At 53.3% G+C, this 18,316-nt stretch overlaps 1 protein-coding gene across 2 annotated transcripts in view; it reads right to left on the bottom strand.

The window, feature by feature from the left end:
- Window positions 1-3,367: 3,367 nt before the first annotated feature.
- Window positions 3,368-18,316, bottom strand: part of MGAT5 (alpha-1,6-mannosylglycoprotein 6-beta-N-acetylglucosaminyltransferase) — a 340,000-nt gene continuing 325,051 nt past the window's right edge. For both annotated transcript variants that reach the window (XM_032856183.1, XM_032856182.1), the window contains 2 exons: window positions 11,074-11,231; window positions 3,368-5,577 (listed from right to left, as the gene is read on the bottom strand). In XM_032856183.1, coding sequence (XP_032712074.1) covers window positions 5,379-5,577; window positions 11,074-11,231 — 357 coding nt within the window. In that variant the 3' untranslated portion in view covers window positions 3,368-5,378. The remainder of the gene's footprint in view (window positions 5,578-11,073; window positions 11,232-18,316) is intronic.

An 18,316-nucleotide genomic window follows, 5' to 3' on the forward strand; every position in this document is an offset into this window, starting at 1 on the left:
GAGGTAGCGGCCCCCACTAAGGTCCCGTCCTGCTGTTCCCAGCAAGGCTTTCGAGGCCTGTGGCGTTGCCCGCCTGTCTCCCGACATGGGCCCCCCCCCACCATAGGAGCACACAGCTGCCCTCTGCCATGCCTCACCAGCTGCTGGGGTGGGGGGTGGTCCTAAAGCGTCACAGAATCTGGGGTTAGACGGAACGAAGCTCTGAAGAAGGAGAATTCCAATCTTATTCCCACAAACATAGAAGACTGCCGATTCCCCTAAAGAACACAAAGGAACTTAGAAGGACCCTGGACCCCAGCAAATTCATCCGTACTCCCAACTGCAGTCTATCCAGAATAGTGCCGAGATAGAAGATAAAACTCTACGACAGGGAAGAAAGCCGCAAAACCCCCCATAAAACAAAAGGCAAACTGGTATTTAGGTGATCTGGGAAAACATCACTGAGCAGCCTCTTGGGAGCGGTTCTGAAGACACTCTGTATCCCCCAACCTCCCTGCCCACCATAGCTCCACCTGAGTGGTCAGACCATTTTGGGGTCCCCAGGCTGGCCGAGCCGGGTTGGGGGAGAGGCGGGTCTTCTCGGGGAACGGGGCCAAACAGACACACGACCGCTAACCAGCCCAGGGTCTGATCCCTGTGGGTCGGACTGTGGAAGGGCTGTCCCGGCCAGCAGGGAACAGCAAAGGGACTTCCTAGGGAATGACAAAGTTCAACTGGTCATTCCTTTCTCCTTAAATAAAACACAGGAAGTCTTTATTACTTCATTTCAGAGGAATATAGTTAACTGATTTAAGGGGTATAATCTGTCCGAGAACTTACTTTAATTCTAAATTCAAAAAGTTCTACAAAGAAGAACCCTAGCATGGTCCAGAAGACATCAGTGGGGTGAGGCCCAACACTGGGTCACCCTTTTCGTCTCCAGTTTACACATTCTTACAGCCTAGTTCCCTCTGGGGCTGAAGTCAGGCATATTTGCAAATCAGTCAGTGCACTCGGGGATACAGTAACATTTCAACCAGCAGGATGGGCACGGGACTTGGACATCTCAAACCAGAAATTCCTACAACATTCCATCAACTTGGAGGAGTATTTTCATGGAGGTATAACTTAGCTCTTGATTTCTCAAATTTTATGAAATGCTAATAATAACAATATTTAACATTTATGAGGGCTTACTATGTGCCAGACACGGCTAAACACTGAATCCTCACAAAAACCCTAAGTGCTAAGAAAGCGCGGGTAACTTGTTTCTGCATCTGAGACTATACAGCTAATTTGGCCTTTTGCTAGAAAAACCTAAGCTTCCAGTTTTTGCTGAAGCCAACAGGAATGAAAGAACTCACCCTCAGCTTTCCAGGTAGGAAATCCCCACCTCCCCAAAGAAGTCTGAATCTCCTTCTGTCCATCCCTCTCTTCCCACGGAGATGCTCTGCAGCCCTACAGGGATGGATGGGATTAGAATGAAGCCAATGTGGAAATTAAAATATTTTAAAATAAATAAAGAAATCCAGGCTTGGGATGGTAATACAACCGAGCCTGTCGTTAACAAAATAGACTTTTTTTTTTTAAAACCAAAGATTTTGGGGACATGGGAAAAGGTGGTATTTGTCCCAATTATATACACAATGTAGGTACACCAACTTGGAGAAATTGGGTGGCCTGCCTTGGTCTCAAAAGCACAAACCCACCTGTACACAGCATACAATTTTATCACCTTTACTCAAATAAACCCCGTGTTCCCTGAGGAAACAGAAAGGGTTGCATGTTCTTCCCCCCCTTATGATAATCACATCAAGTGGGGACTGCTTTTTCCCAGTGCCACCTCACAGGTAGGACTGGTCTCCTGCCGCAGCCACACATCACCAGGGTGCCTGAGTTGCAGGGAGCACAGCCTGTTGGCGACCAGCTCTCCTCAGATCCAAAGATGTGGCCAGCAGCCCGGGAGGAAGCCAGACCTTCTCTTGGGGGTTCTCATTGCCTCATGGGGGTGCAGGAGCACAGAGGCTGTGGCCTAGGGGGCTGGGAGGGTATTTCTGGTGCCCAGCCTGAGCATCCTCGGTGACACAAGGATGTGTCCTATCTTAAATGGTACCAAGATTCTAAAAACCAACCCCAAAGAAAAGTGAAAAGGCACATCAGAGAAACAATAAATATCAACATAAAGCAAACACACACACAGAAGCAAACTAAAGCAGTGACCAAAACCCAGTCCAAGCAAAAATGCAAAAAGTTTCTCCATTTGTACATGTGCAAATCAAATTACTTACATGAAATAAAGGAGGTGTTTACTGGCATTAAAAGAAGTGTGCTTCCCCTTTCCGGAGTTTTCACTCCCAAAAATGTTTAAGGTTCAAAGGAAAGCTTTCTCTCTTTTAATAAATTAGATATATTTCCCTCATGTTTAAGAATTCGGTAAGATCACAGTGGCGGGGGGCGGGGAACCAAATTTTACTAAGGAAAAGAAAATGGACAAAAACTGGCAAGGTATGCTTATGACATAGGAAGACAAGGATCCTGGTTTAGGATTCTGTTCAGCAACAGAATTCTGGTAGCAACACCACCAGAGGCTCCCAGGTGTCCTGAGAGGCACAGGCCTCCTCCCTAGTCTCCCCTTGGGGGGGCGGGGGCAGGGCACTGATCAGACCTAGGCCCCTGGGGGTGGTGGCCTGGGAGCTGAATACATTTGGGTGTCACTGCCTCTACCTCTAAAGCCCCAGACACCTGGAGTGCAGGTTTGCCCCCGGAGCACCAGCTCCACCTGCGGAACTCCAGGTCCTTCTGGCCACTACTGGACTGTAGGAGTGGGGGGTGCCACAGGGATCTTCAAGCGCGGGGAAGGGCTCTGCCGGCCTGCTACACCTGAGTCCTGATGGAGAGGAAAGTAATAGGGAGGTTGAGAGGCCCTGAGCTCAGCAAACAGGATAGCCACAAACAATCCCCGCTGCTTCCAGAACACCATGCCGGCGTGGCAGCTCTCTCAGAACGTTGCTTCCCAGCTTCCTGGCTTTCTGAGTCCCCAGGCTTACTGAAACAGCTCTGCAAAACGGGTTGGTTAATCCGGCCCAGCGAGAGAAATCCAGTCTCGGCCCGCAGGCTCCCCCTGCTGGCCCAACGCCTGCATGACCGCCTCACCTCTGGAAGCTCCCAGAAGAGCCCAGCAGAGGGCGGCCCTGGCCCAGGGATTGTAGCCCTGGGAGCTCAACGGAATTGCCACAAGAAACCCAGAGGCCCATTCATAGGGAAAAGCAGTTCCTAACAACACAGAAGACAGTTGTTTTCCTGCAGCAGGAATTGCCCTTGCAAAACTTGCAGGAACATTACATACACACACACACACACACACACACACACACACACACACCCCCGGATCACCAAGATTCCCTCAACTCACACGCCCTTTGCTGCTGGGCTCAGGCAGAGGGTGCTCTCGGTGAGTTCCGGAGGGGCCCCAGCACCGCTCAGGGCAGAGGTCTCCCTATCGGAGCTCTCCCTGTCACATGTGCTCAGGCGCCACCTGAAAGCTGCTGCTCCTCACCCCCTTCACTGTCAGGTGTTAGAGGGGACATTCGGACCAACCGAGAGTCTAAGGGGAAAAAAAAAGGCTGGCTGTGCACTTGATACTATTTACGCACCACGGAAGAATGGAGAAGCAGGAACAGTCTGACTTCCCATACCTAAAGGCTCCACAGGCCCCGTGGTCTGCAAGAGGCAGGATTCCTGATCTAGCTCCCTTCCTGAAGGCCCACCCAACCGTGAGCCCTGCCAGCCTGTCCTGTGGGGCGGAGGGTGGGCTGGCTGTCCCGGATGGCAGCCAGGGTGCCGGCAGCGAGGGTGCAGGGGCGGAGCATGGTGCTAGGTGACCAAGGCACTCAGCCACCAGGGAGGGCTGGGGGGCTCAGACCACAGCTCATGACTGGGATGTTCTGCGAGGAGGAGAAGAGGGCTCACCGTTACCAGCCTGGAGATGCCAGGGGCTTCACAGGAAACATGCGCACTTCCAGCCAGAGCACTGAAGCAGGGCCGGTGGGGGGGCAGGAAGCTCCCATCATGGTGGACAGTGGGGAACTCCGGGGTTAGCAGGGGACATCCAGTGAGTCTGACTGGGCCAACCTGCCAACTCAGGATGCCACCCCTCCCACCCCCGAATACTCGAGCCTCAAGTAAGAACCAGCATCAGACTCCAGCCCCATGCGAGACACACACCCATGCACTGTCACCCACAGGCGATTGCCAGGACCACACACCACATTCAGCCGGCCTGCCCCTGCTCCCCCTGCCAACATCAGGGCCACGGAGAGCCTCCTTCCTGCAACTCTGGTGACAGGAGACACGAGAAGGAATAGAACACAAGCCCACCTGTCTGGAGCACAGCTGGGGTGGCGTGACTGGTTCTAAGGGGCCAGCTTCACGCCTGTCCACACCCCAGCTCGGATCACCCGCTTGGAGTAAACAAGCGTGACCCATGCTTCTACTTTCCTCCTTCCAGTGGCACTGGAGAGAGGGTGGATTCACCACCAACCAGCAAATATCAATTCCCCAATCCTGTTTTTCTTTCCTAAAGGAAAGGTGTGGGGCCAAGGTGGGCGCACGTGCATGCGTGTGACGGGGCTAGGAGGGGGAGGGTTGAGGAAAGGAGCTTTCACTGCAAAACGGCCCCATCTTTGGTCCCTGGCTGGGCTCTCAGGACAACACGGGTCTGTTCCCCCCATGCCCAGGAGGTGCCTGTCCTCTAGCTGCCATCTGTCAAGCATACACAAGACTTTCTTTTGTTCTGCTACGATCCACTTTGAGGAGCTAGGTCCCCGCAGCTGCCCTCCAGTGAGCCACCAGCCCCACAGTGCACCCTGTCTCCCTCCTGCTTCCTTTTGGAAGCAGACGGGAGTAATAATACAGTGAAGGTGGACAGTAAACAGTGGGAATCAGAGAAACAAGACGTATGATCAGTCCCTCTTTGCCCTCCCTGTTCCCCCTCCCTCCCTCCCAAATAAATAAGTTAACGGGTTTAGGAATGTTGCCTTAGAAAGTTCTTTCCGACAAGCTCCATTCCTCCTCTGGTTCTGTTTTCAACGAATCTTGAGACTCTCTTTCTGCCTTGGAACAGCTGCAGTGACAGTCTCCTCGAGAAATAAAAAGGAAGTTGTGCCAAGGAGAAGCCAGGCTCCTGCCCTGACGTCTGCTCCTTCTGTTTCGGCGAGGATTCCGCTGTTGGTGCTCGGGCCACAGAAGGAGCAATACCAAATTGAAACCTCCCAGCATAAAGTTCAGGCTCTGGGGAGAGTCCCTGAATGACATGATGTCTGCCCCCCGGCCCTGTCCCGTTGGGGTTGGAGCCCCTGTCTGCCCCCGGCAGAGTGAGTGCGGGGCCGAGCCAGGGGCCGCTATAGACAGTCTTTACAGAGAGCCACCTGGCCCTTGATGAAGTCCCGGCAGGGGCAGACCCTCTGGTGCCGGGGGTGGGCGCCCGCACAGCTGAACAGCAGGAGGTCACCTTGAAACACACAGTGCCTGTTCTTGGGGTCGAAGGAGGGCACCAGGATGTCCTTGGTCAGCTCCGAGCTTTGGCAGATCACCTCGTACCTGAAAAGGAAGAGAAAGGCATGAGTGTTGGAGAGGCAGGAACAGTCTTGTCACTGGCTTCTCTGGCCTGCCTCCTGCGGTGTGGGGAGCACACTGGGGTCACCTGTCATAAAAAGGAAATGGTAGTCACCCTCTGACGGAGCAATGCTCTCCCACCAGGAGTCCAGGCTTGAGAAAGGTATGTGTGCGGGAATGTGTGTTCAAGGCTGCCGACCGAAGCAGTGCTGTAAGGGAGACAAGATGGAAATAACCCGAATACTCACCCAGTGGGGAAGGAAGGGCTGAAGGGTTTGCAGCGCGTCTGTGCTTTCGGAGGTCCCCGCAGCCCGTGAGAAAGAATTAGGCAGAAATGCAAGAACCAGCGCGGAGAGCTGTCCTCGAGGAAGGCAAGTGACAGGAGGAGATGTGGGGGACCAACCCGTACGTGTATGCACTTCGAAACTCGAGAGGGCTACCCCCTCAAGCCTTAACAATGGTTCTCTCAGAGGGGTGAGAGTGGGGCAAAGACAGGCATTATTTAAATATTCTGAAGAACTCTGCTTCATATTTTTATTGGTGGTTTAAAAGGATTCATGTGACACGGCCTTAGTCTCCCATCAGATGCTCTCCTGGCGGATGGTGGGGGTCCCAGGGCATCAAGTCACTGGACCTCTGCAGTCACCTTGGTCCATGGCCATAGCAGGCTCCCTCCCTCCCCCTTCTTGACAGTTACGTGTCTGAGGCTTCAGGACTGCCCGGCCGGACGCAGGACTGGGAATCCAAGACCTGACTGCAAACCTGCACTCCTGCTCCTCCTGCCATCTTCTTCCCACAGCTGAGACCCAGACCGTGGTGGCTTTACTTCCTGAAACTGGGGCCACTGCCTGCGGGGCTGGGGGTAACCAACAGCACCGGCATGTGATCTCAAACAAGAGCCACCTCCTTTCTCCTCTGGCCTTGGGTACACTGGTCCCAGCCACGCCATGGCCCCGAGAGCAAGAATGCCTCAGCAGGTGTCCAGCACAGCGTCCCAAATGCCAGGTGGGACCAGTTCAAAGAAGAGAGTGTATGGGGGCCACGCAGTCCTGAGTTTGAGTCCCGACTTCATCTCTATGAGCCTCCCTTTGCCTCAGTTTCCCCTTAAGTACAGTGGGGACAGAGAATCCTCAACTCAGGGAGGAGGTGCAGAAATCAGTGCTCCTAGAGCACTTGGCAGAGTGTGGCTCTGCCACCATCATCATCGTCATCGTGGTCACCCTGGCTGGGCAGACACGGGATGGGCTCTGCCACCTCCCTCCCTTGCCCCGTGCCATGAATGTGCCAACCATCTCCATTTTGTTCCCTGAGATCTCCACTCTTGCTAACAGGGTGAGGATCCCACCGTAGGCAGCTCCTTGTCACCAGGGAGCTCTACGACCTCTCCAACTGCCCTAACTCCTCTGGCCGTGGTGTGCAAGCTGGGAGACGTAGGCACCCAGGCCAGGAAGGTCACAGACCATGAAAACAAGGGCAGGAAGTGCGGATTTATGGATTTACTTAAAAAAAAAATGAGTCAGAGATTTGGGGCTACCAGGTCCTCTGCAGGATACCCCCGCTGGCCTACCCACAGAAAGGGGTCTCCAGAACTCAGCTGTGCACTACAGGATTCCATATGGAGCAGAGCTTTAGAATACAGAGGCTTAGGTTATTTATTTGTTTAGGTGAATTAGAGTAGCTGCTCTGTCTTAACTCAAGCCAGGTGCCTCGTGCACTGCTAACCAGAGGTGTGGAAAGCTCTCCAACTCTCAGACCCCAAGGCGGGGGTCTAATGGGAGCCATGCGGAAACCCTCCGGCTCCTGCCCCGGGTCACCCACACAGCCTCTAAGCACGTGCTCCCGGGAGTGAGCACACATGTGCACATGTCCGTGAACACATCTCAGCTGAGGCCGCCGTGGAAGAAGCCTGCCTACGGATGATATCTGGAGACCACCACAAAGGGCACAGTCCCCAGCACGACAGGTGACCTGTCACGGGGCAGCTCACTGAACGTTCAGGGGATGGCCATGGGCTTAGACGGCTCCAGACACTTGTGGAGGCCATCGCACCACCAGGCCCCCAGGGGGCGCTCCCTCTGATGAGCGTGCCAGTCCCTGTTCCACAGCCCCAGGCAGGCAGGAGGAGCACTCTACCATCCTCGGGCCAGAGTCAGAGAGCTGAGGGGATTTTCCCCCATTGCTGGAGTGTGTCTGGAAACCAGCCTCCCCTCTCCCCACTGGTGAATCTCTTCCCTTTTCAGAGCGCACAGGGTATTGCCTCTGCTTCCCTGTTGTGATGTCTGTCTTTCTCACACACACACTTGGCCACACACACTCTCACTCCACTCAGAGACCCCAAGCACACTGCTGCTTCCTTTCTGTAGGGCCCAAAGGTGCTGACCTCCCCGCAGCTGGCCTCGCACAGGATGGGAGGGGGCTTCTGAGGCCCAGCAGCCCTGGGTTCGCATTTACAGCTCTTGACCACCTTCCCATGCGGCTGCCTGCGTCCTGAGAGGTAGAAACAACTCGTCCTTCCTGAGACAGACGGACACAGGATGAAGGGATGCCAGCAGGACCCCACCTACTGGTTACACTCCCCTCCTCCCTGCCCCTGAGCTCCTCCCCTCCCTCAGCCCCTGCCCTGCTTGTTCCTATCCTGAATCCACCAAGTCCCCCAAATTCACTCATGACCTCTCTGACTCAGGTGCCAAAGTGTTCACGGTCTAGACTTCATGGTTTAGAATTCCCCAACTTCAAAAAGAAATGCCCAACTCGATCATTTAATATTTTAGAAGTTGTAACTTGAAAAGGTAGCAAAATTATAAATAAGGTGTCACAGTGACACATGTCCCTACTTACGGAGCCAAGGTCCTCCGGATGGGGCCACCCCAGCTTGGACTCTGGCTTTTCCCCAGGCCTCTGCCTCTGGACCCCCGCCCCCTGGTCTGTGCCTGAATCATGCACGTTCTGGGCATGAGAGTCCGGGGCACCCCCCAGCACTTACACTGTGCCCGGTGTGAACGGGAGCTCCACGACCAGCTGCCTCACTGCCCCTGATTCGAGATGACAGCACAGGAAACTCCAAAGGGCCTGACCTATGTGATATTAATTCCTACTACACAGTAGGGATAGACAGTTCTTCAAGGTTCTTCAGTCGTTCTTCAAGGTTCTTCAGTCGTTCTTCAAGGTCATGGGCACCAAAGACTAAAAGGAGCTTAAGCTGAGAACCCGGCCCCAAGGTGGAAAAGAGAGAGTAGCGTGGGCTTGTAGGAGCCACTCACTTTGCTAACTGGCCACGAATATGGATGAGTCAGGACTGCTTCATATGGAGCAGGCCCTCAACAGACCGCCAGATAGCTGGGGCTTTACAGCATTATCGGTATTTACAAATGCAGGAACAAGGTGTTCAACAGGCCTCTTACATTCAGGGAATTAGTCTCAGACAGCTTTATTACGGAATTAGCGTTCAGTGCTGCCTCCTTGGGAGAAAACCCACAGGACTACAGTGGGGTTTGGGAGAGGGCTGGGAAGCAGTCCCATGCACAGGGCTTAGCCACGGAACAGCTCCGTGAGGCCCTCTGCCCTCAATGGGCTCTGAAGAGTATGAGGAGGTGGAGAGGGAGGCCTGGGGAGGAGCCTGGCTTTTCTGGTCTCAGCCTGGCAGCCTTAATCCTGCTCCACGGCCCAAGGCTCTCTGGACGAAGGGGCCGTTCTGCTGTCTTGAGCACCAGCTGTACGTTCTCTCACCATCATACGGGCTGCCCCAATCTTACAGGGGAGAAGATGGATGGAACAGAGGAAATTAACCCACTGGCTCCCCTTTCTATCCCTGCACTGGACCTAGACCTTTGCTCCGGAGACAGGCCGGCTGTGTGGGACCCTGTGCTATCTGAGCCAGGTCCTGAGCCTCTGACCCGGGCAGGAGCCCTGACACCTGCCTGGCTGGGAAGGAAGGGCCGTGCAGTAGAGGAGTTCCATTTGGCTTCCATTCCCAGGATGCAGCTTCTCATCTCTCCTTCTCCAGAGGTGGAGATGGGAACTGCACGGAGACAGCTGTCTGTGCACTGTCCCCCTAATCTACCTCCAGCAAATCCAGACTTCCATAGAGAGAGAGAGAGAGAGAGAGAGATACTCAGGGTTCTCAAAAAGCTACCTTGCTACAGAAGGTAGCCAAAGGAGCCAGTAGGAAGCTCCTCCCGGCATACCAGAATTCAGGATATGTGCTATGGAGAAGGAAGCTTCTAGAACCATCTTTCCTTATGTAGCAGACCACTACCCCCTTTCACAAAGTTTCTGTGGTGACAGAGGAGAGCGCCATACTGACTCTCTTCCAGCCTTTGTTTTAATAGTGGAATCAAGGTGGCCTCCGAGCTCGGTCTTCACATAAAAAGAAGGGGAAAACCCAGCATCCTCCACACCTCTATTCAGAGGTGCTTTCCCGCAGGTGAGATGTGAGAGGCCATGCTCTCTCTGGAACAAGGGTTTTGTACCATGCTTGAGAATAAGACGACATATGGCCAGGACGAGGCTAGCTCAGCCATCTGTGCACAGATGACCATAGATGACTGACCACTGCAACGAGGCATGAAACCAGCACTGGAGAAAGGCAGGCCACGAGCAGCGAGCACAGTCCATTTCTTAAATCTCCACTTCAGGACTGGACGGTACCACTGCTCTGCTGAGCATTTAGGGTTGGGACAGCAATTCTCTTCACCAGAGCTTTTTGAGGGCTCAGTGATTAAGTCAGATGAGGCCCAGGGTGGGTGTAATGAAAACGGGGAACACAGACTTAGTACTCAGAGGGGTCACGAATCAGAGGCCAGAAGACACCTCACATAGAAATCTGGGGTCTGCAAATGCCAAGGGAAAGGAATGGGATCGCACCAAGTAATGCAGGCACAGGGGGAAGCACTCCAGCCACCCGGAAAGCCCCGTCTGGGTCTGGGTGCCGCTCTGGCCTGTGTTTCCCATGCCACCCCGCCTCCCTGCTGTGGAACCCAGCACAGTTAGGCCTGCTGTGCCCCTGCCGTGCTCCATGTGCCAACGGTGCTGGAATCAAGTGCAAGAGGGGACAGGGGCCGCGGGAGGGGGAAGGTGGTGAGGGGACTTGCTGTGGGCAGTTCAGTGCCAGCCCCCAACCCTTACTTTTCATTGCTTTCGCACTCCCGGGGTTGTGCTTCTGAGCCCATCTGCACTCCCGCGGTTCCCGGGTATAACATGAACACACCGAACCTTTTCCACAATCTATGATTCCAAACACCGGCCTTAGTTTTGCAAATATAACACCCGCGTTCGAACTCTAAATCTGTCAGCGTGCCAGGTGACCTCATCCACCAAACAACAAAACTGCTGGTCTAGCTTTCTGGGGGAGTGCAGCAGTGGGCGGGGTGGGGGGACCATGCTGCAACCTGCTCCCTAAGGCTCGTCCCTCTCAGCCTAACTCCGACATGACCCAGAGGCGAGATGGAGGCTGGCCTGGCCCTGATGACCCCCAGCACTTACTTGAGCAAGTCCTTGTCCTTGTTGAGGTGCTGGAAGAAAGAAGGCTCGCAGATGAGCTGGTTCTCCTGGCACACTTGCTTGCAGGACTGGCCGGGGTCAGCAAGCTTCACCTGCAGGGCGCTCAGGGGCGGCCACATCACCTGCCCATGGCAGAAGTCCTACAATGACAAGGAACCTGTCAGTCCAGGGAGCAAGGACTCAGGCGGGGATCCTGGCCTGCCCAGCGGCCCAGACAAGGAGAGGCAGCCCGTGGAGAGAGCGGTGAAGGCCAGGAGGTGGGAGCTGGACAGGCTTGGTGGGAATGGGTTCCTCTGGGAGGAGTTCCTTGGTCAGGAACATGTCTGCCTCATCCACAAAGGGGGCAATAGTATCGTCCACACAGGGCTCGTGGGTGACAGTAACACACAGCATGTGTACAGCACCATGCCCACTGGGGATGGTGACTTTTCTTTACTGGCACCTTCAGTCCCGCTATTCGAAGCCTCCATCCCTGAAGGTCCATCTCCAGGCCCAACTTCACCAGCCGTTCTGTTCTTAGCTCTAAATCCAAAGGTGTTTTCAATGTCTACCTAACGTGGCAGATACCCAGGGGGACACTGTTGGCCAAGCGCTAGCTTTGACTAGTGACGTGGAGGGGTCCGCAGGCAGGGCGGGTGGGGCCCTACCCCGCCCCAGGGTCAGGGCCTTGGTGGGGGCTCAGAGCTCCTGAGTTGAAAACAGTCTTAAGGCTGCGCTAATTCCACTAGGGAACCAGCCTGAGGACATGTGACAGGAGGTGAAGGAACCTGGCAGAGAGAGGTGCCCGTGGCCCAGCAGCTGCAGGGGTGCCCAGTGTGGGGGAGAGCTAGTGACTTTCAGGCTCTAGAGGGAACGCAGGAAGACCTGGGTGGGCCAGGAAGCCACCCGTGTGGCTCAGTGAAGGGGCAGGTGGGGTGATGAGCGTGCTGACGGAGCGGGACTGGAGAGGGCCTGGAAAGAGCGGGGAGCTCTCCACCCTGCAACCCCAGGCTTTTGTTCCCGCTGTACCCTGAGCAGGCACCAGCAGTGGGAACTCCTGCACTAGCCGCACGGGGAGCTCGCTTTGTTCACACCCTGGATCTGGAATCCTAGTCAGGCTGCCCCAGTCGCAGAAGGCAACAACCCTGCGGGAGACCTGAAGAGCCAGGCCTGCTTCACTGTTTCTGGGCGGGCGCGCCCTCAGGAGTGCTCAGAGCTGCTCAGGATCCTGGGCTCTGAATTCCACGGTAGGAACTCACCCTACAGACATACGGGGACACACGGGGTCCAAAGAAACCCACGCAGGACATCACAGCAGCAGTGTTAGAGTAGAAGCAAGAGCTCTGAAGTAATCTAAAAGCTGTATTTCACTAGCTGTTTAAACACAATACTCATAAATGTAACAGATCTCCATGTACTGACATGGAAACCTCTTCAGCACATCCTGAGGGCTGAAAGAAGCCGGGTGAAGGATGGTGGAGTGTGTTTCCATGCGTGCCAAGCACGGGACGGGGGAGAGGCTGGAAAGGTGCTTATGAAGATGCATATGCTCCTACAAGAATCTGTCTGGTTGGCATGGGGGTCACTGAGAGGGGAACGGAGTCTGGAGTGGTAGAGAGATTCCCTTCCCAGTGAATGTCCTTCTAGAATATCTTCTTTGTCCTCATGTTTCTTGGTTTTGGTCTGTGTGGATGAGGAGTGGATTTATAAGCTCAGGGCCCTGGGCTCCCAGAACCCGCACCCGCATAGGAAGTGTTTCAGGCCCCCTGCCCCCTGGTCTCATCTCGTGGAGCGCTGCGGGTGGGCCTGGAGTGGCGGGTGGCTCTGGCTCTGCCAGGTCCCTTACAATGACGGGGTGCAGCTGCGGAAATCAGGCCAGAGCGGCATCCAGGACGGCACTTTTGTATTGCTTGCATTTTTTTTTTTTAATTTGTGCTTGTACTACTTTTAGTGAGCAAAAGAAAACAGAAAAGACCAAAGGGAATGCCTCCCAGGCTCTGCAGGTAGTGGCTGTGAGGGCGCCTCCTGCCTCATCAGGAAAACAAAGGTGATGATACTGATGACTTCCTATGGCCCCTGCGTCTCCCTCCTTCCCGAAGGAGGCCATGCTGTGACCTGCTGAGAAGGGCGACACAGAGCAGGTTTCCCTTCCAGCCTTCTCCACTCAATGATGGGGACCCCAATGAGCAAGGCAAGTCCACTGCGGTCCTCCACGTCACACGACTCTCATCATGAGGGGACTGGACTCGTTGAGAACCTGAGTGAGTTTGGTGGCCAACAGACAGAAACCCTTTGCTGTGTGTGGTTGAGACACCTCGGAAGTGGATTCACAGCAGCTGAAAACAGAAGACTCCAGAGGGCCTCACATATTCCTAGCAGAGATGCTAGGAATACACTGGATTATTTAGACACATGAGGACCCAGCCTAACCTTCTGAAAGTGATGCACGGTGGGAAGACCCTATCTAACTCCTCAGATTCATGGCGATTTATTTTTAAGTTTTACTTATTTATTTGAGAGAGAGCAAACAAGGGAGAACACGAGTGGGGTAGAGGGAGAAGCACGCATCCTGCTGACCATGGAGCCCGATGTGGGACTTGATCCCAGGACACTGGGATCATAACCTGAACCGAAGGCAGACCCTTAACCAACTGAGCCACCCAGGCACCTGATTCATGATGATCTTCAGTGCAATCCATGTGCATTTTAAGCCCGGGTGGCACAGTAACCCTGGACTCGGAGCTGTTACTAAGGGGGATGGCATGACAGCATAGACCACGGCACTGTGAACTGGTTCATGGAGTTCACTGGTGGCTGTGGCTCTCTTACCTGGCAGCATACAGAAGCTTACTGGCTGCCCTTTGGTACTCTATCCATCCCGTGAGGATGGCTGTCACCAAACACACCATGATCAATGGAGTCATTGATCAAAGCTGAGTGGGTGCACAGATATTTGGAAAAGGTTAAGTGTTGCTTTTTGGTTGTTTCTCTGGCTGCCTAATGCAAGCAACTTGGCTTCTACTTCTTTAGAAGCAATCTGAGAACTTCTATTGCCTTTAGGCATTATCATAAAGAGATTTTAAATGCAACGCCAAAGCTACGTGTGAGCATACCAAATGGCTGGACATCCAGGAAACCAAATCAGATTACATCGAACATCACTAGAGGCTCCATGAGGATTCTTCTCCCTGCTTCCAGGACTCAGCGTGGCGCACCCCTGGATGAGGCTGGGGAGCCGGAAACCCACACTGCCGAAGGCTCCAATTCTGGCTTTTATATCTTTTAAGAAAACACAGAATCTCTCCACAGATGTCTACAGGCAGTTAGACCTGAGGGCAGTATCCCTACAGCTGTTCGGTCTGGTGGACACTTAAGAAATGGTCTCTTACTCGTTCTTGGCCTTATGTGGTATGTGGAGCGGTCCAAGGGGTAAAACTGAAACAAGGGGAAAGGTTCTACTGTGTTAGACCAGGAAAAGTACTTCCAGTGGGAAGGCCCAGATCTGAGCTGACAGAACTAACCAAAGGCTGGTCAGCGGCAGGTGCTCTGCAACCGCTCGGCTCCTTGTTCTCGCCCTTCCATGGAGCGGGGGACCTCTGCCCTGTACAGTGGCAGGGGTGTGTGTGTGTGTGAGGCACTGCAGTGTGGGAGCCCAGGGCAGAGCCCAGGGCAGCCCTGGATAAATGGAACCCAGCAGAAGGCTCTGTAGAGGCTACATGAAGGGATGTTGCCTCAAGGCTATGCAGAGCCACCCCACTGGCTTGTTTCTTGGTCAACCAGGGGGTTCCCTTCAATAGGCAGGCTTATTAGCTCACCTTCACGTGAGCTGTTGGTTCCCAGACACCCTGGCTCATGGCTCACCGTGGGCTGGTTTGGCATCCTCTCAGCAGTCTGTCTTGGGGGCCAGGAGGATAAGAAGTAGTGCAAATAGCAGCAGGAACTTTTTAAGGCTTGGTGAACCATCTGGAGAGCCTGAAGGTGTCCTGGTAAGCATGACACCAGGTGAGGCAGGAGGGAGTGTGGGGATGAGGGATGTGATTGTGGCCTCCAGCAGGGGATGCCCACCGGCGGCCCTCAAGCTCTCTGCCTGCTTTCACGTCTACAAAGGTCTTTCAGTCCTTACAGAATTCCGGTGAGACGAAATGAGGTGACTCATAAGGAGGCACCTAGAGATGGTAAAGATCATACTCCAAGGTAGACCTTTCTTTGCTCCCAGGTCCGGGGGGTACATGCTGAAAGCCTGGATGAGGTATGACACTTGACCCGTGAAAGCCATCTCTCGTCCAGCTACCCAGAGGGCACGACTGAACCAGCGGTTCCAATCGTAAGTCTCTTCTCATGCCCAGGGGCCAGCCCGCCTGGGTGTTCATGGGAGGCTAGAGGCCTTCCGTTTCTCCCACCTCAGAACAGCCAAGTATGGCAAGGCCCACCCGCCTCGTCTCCTCCTCCTCTCACCCATCCTCTAATTCATTCATTCAACTAAACACTTGCTGAGAAGCAGAAAAGCCTAAGGGTTCAGAACTGCCCCCCCCGCCGAACGCCTTTACAGCTTTGCTTTCTACAGTTTCAGCTCCCTGGGTCAACGGTCATCTCAAAGTACATGACCCTCCTCCTGACAAACCGTCAGAGGGTCAGCGGCGGCTACGTCACAGCGCCTGCATCATTCCCCGATGTCGTCTCCTCACACAGGCAGTTCGTCACCTCACAGCATCACAAGACAGGTGAGCGCAGCACAGCGAGATACGAGGACAGAGACCACAATCTCATAATATGGGTTACAGTATATTGTTATAATTGTTCTAGTTCTACGCTCTTATTGTACCTAATTTATAAATTAAACTTTATCATAGGTGTTGGTAAGTGTTCAAAAAAGTACCTGATATAAACAACGCCATCTACAGGTTGGCTCTTACTATTACTACGTGCAAGAGACTTTTCTAGTTTTCTAGGCCCTTGGGTATTGGTGAAAAAAAGGAGCCACCAAACTCCCGCCTTCATAGGCCTTCTATTCAATGAGAAGGACAGAAAAAATATATATGATATGTTCAAAGGTAGTAAGCGCTCTAGAAGAGAAAGAGGTGAGGAAAAAGGATTGAGACTGCTGAGGGAGAGGGTGTCCAGATAGAGTACCACTGAGAAGGGGCATTTGAGAAACGATCGGATATTTGCAAGGATCTGGGAAGAAAATTCCAGGCACAGGCAAACCAGGATCAGAGGCTATGACAAGGGAGTGTCTCACAGGCTTCCAGAGGAGCAGGGAGTTGCATGTGGTAGGAGCTGAGAGTGTGCGTGGTGGGGGCCAGAAATAGCGAAGGTGGGGTCCCGGAGGTCCCATGGAGTCACGCACACATCTTTGGCTCTTAAATGTTGAGGCCAACATTTTAAAAATTACAGAACAGCAGAAAACAGATGTCCAAACAGGATGTAAAGGCCACTCAGAGTAGGTAAATGATTAACTTCGTGGGGATGGGAAGTGTGGTGGAAGCAGTCAGAGAAGGCTTCCAGGTAGCAGGGACTTCTGGGCTGGGTTTCGTAGGCTGCACAGGAGCTACTGGCTTCCCACAAACATGATGCTTTGTGGATAGCTGGTGCACAATATAGAGCGGCTGAACAGGGGATTTAACAGTAAAAGTAGAAAGGAACAATATTCTACTTCAGAGAGACTTTCTAGAGCCAGGATGAGACTTAATAGTTTTCCAACCTGGTTAACAAGCCCACTTAGAACGCAGAACATCTGCATTCCTCTTGAACAATTATTTCAACAGGTCACCGAATTCCCCTAAATTTGACTCTTCTGAAATTATCCGGAAGTGACTCATAAGAAAGGTTTACTGTCAGGAACTTTATGAGAATAGGCAACATTTGCCCAAGTGAAGACAACTTATTGTGGAACAGAAGTAAGGGCGCTGCCTTTGTCGCAAAGGCCAAGTCACAGTGTGGAGAAAATGTGATTCCCAGAAACAGCCAAAGAGCAGAGAAGATGACAGAGTGCTGCCCCCCGCCCCTCCCCATGAGGCGCTGGCTTGCCCTCTCTCCTGGCTGTTTGTGAAGGGATCTCCTCCAGCCCCACACCCGGTCCTGGGCAAACCGTAGAGAGTTACTATGTCCCCGACACAGCAAGGGCAAATGGGTTTCTGCACAAACTGTGTGCAGCCAAGGAGACAGGGGCAGATGTAGGTCTGGGGGTGGGATCTAGAGGAAGTAAGGCCAGGAATTTGGGAGGCAAAAAAGACAAAAGAAAAAAAAAAGGGACAGGTTGTAGGCCTTGAAATTGGGGTTTAAGCCAAATTCCATCAGCTATTTGAGAGGTAAGGGACATATTTGTTCTTTCTGTTACAGCTGAGAGAGCCCAGGACCTGGCACAAAACAGGTGTTCCATAAATAATGACTGACCGGATTAAAGACATTTCAGTTGCCCAATGATATCTCCCATTCTCAGCCTGTGCTGTCCTTAAAGGAGTGAACATTGTCCCCAGGTGGCTGCTGGGCTCACGGCCAGCAGTGGGTGTAGATTTGTGTCTCCACAGGTACAACTCAGGAGGTGGCTGTGATGCTGAGCTGTCGCCATCCACCTCCACGGTTGGTCTCTACAGGTGCGTGAGCCAACAAGCTCACTTCTACAGGAGTTAGCCACAACCTCCCACATCCTCTAGTGCACATCCACAGTCGTGGGAATGTTCACACACTCTTCACACCCGCCCAAAGGTGGGAGTGGTACACACGTCCGTCAGGCGTGAATGCAGGAATAAACAGTGGCAGAGCCACACCGTGGAACACCATTCAGCAATAATAATAATAATAATAATAATAACCATAAAGAACGAAGTACTGATACGTGAATGTGCATGGATCTCAGGAACATCACACAGTCCAAGAAGCCAGTTATCTCCAGGGAAGGCAAATCTCCAGGAATAGAACACAGAACCTGGGATGCCTAGGGGCTGGGGCCAAGACTGCAAAATAGGTATCAAGTGAGATTTCTGGGGGGAAGGGAATGCTATAAAACTAGACCTTGGCCTTAACCACACACCTTTATCGATGTGATTAAAAAATCGTTGAATTGTATCCTTACATGGAGTGAATTTTGGTCTGTAACTTATGTCTCAATGAGGCTCCCTAAAAAGCACACCTCGGTTGGGGGCTGGGCTCCAGCAGCAGCAAGCAGCTGAGGCTTCCCGCGGCCCTACTCTGTGTCAGGCATTGCTCTCGGCCCTATACCTGCATTAGTCTATTGATTCCTCCATCA

Source organism: Lontra canadensis, unplaced genomic scaffold (assembly GCF_010015895.1).
Source record: "Lontra canadensis isolate GAN:19392208 unplaced genomic scaffold, GSC_riverotter_1.0 scaffold11, whole genome shotgun sequence".
Classification (NCBI taxonomy): domain Eukaryota; kingdom Metazoa; phylum Chordata; class Mammalia; order Carnivora; family Mustelidae; genus Lontra; species Lontra canadensis.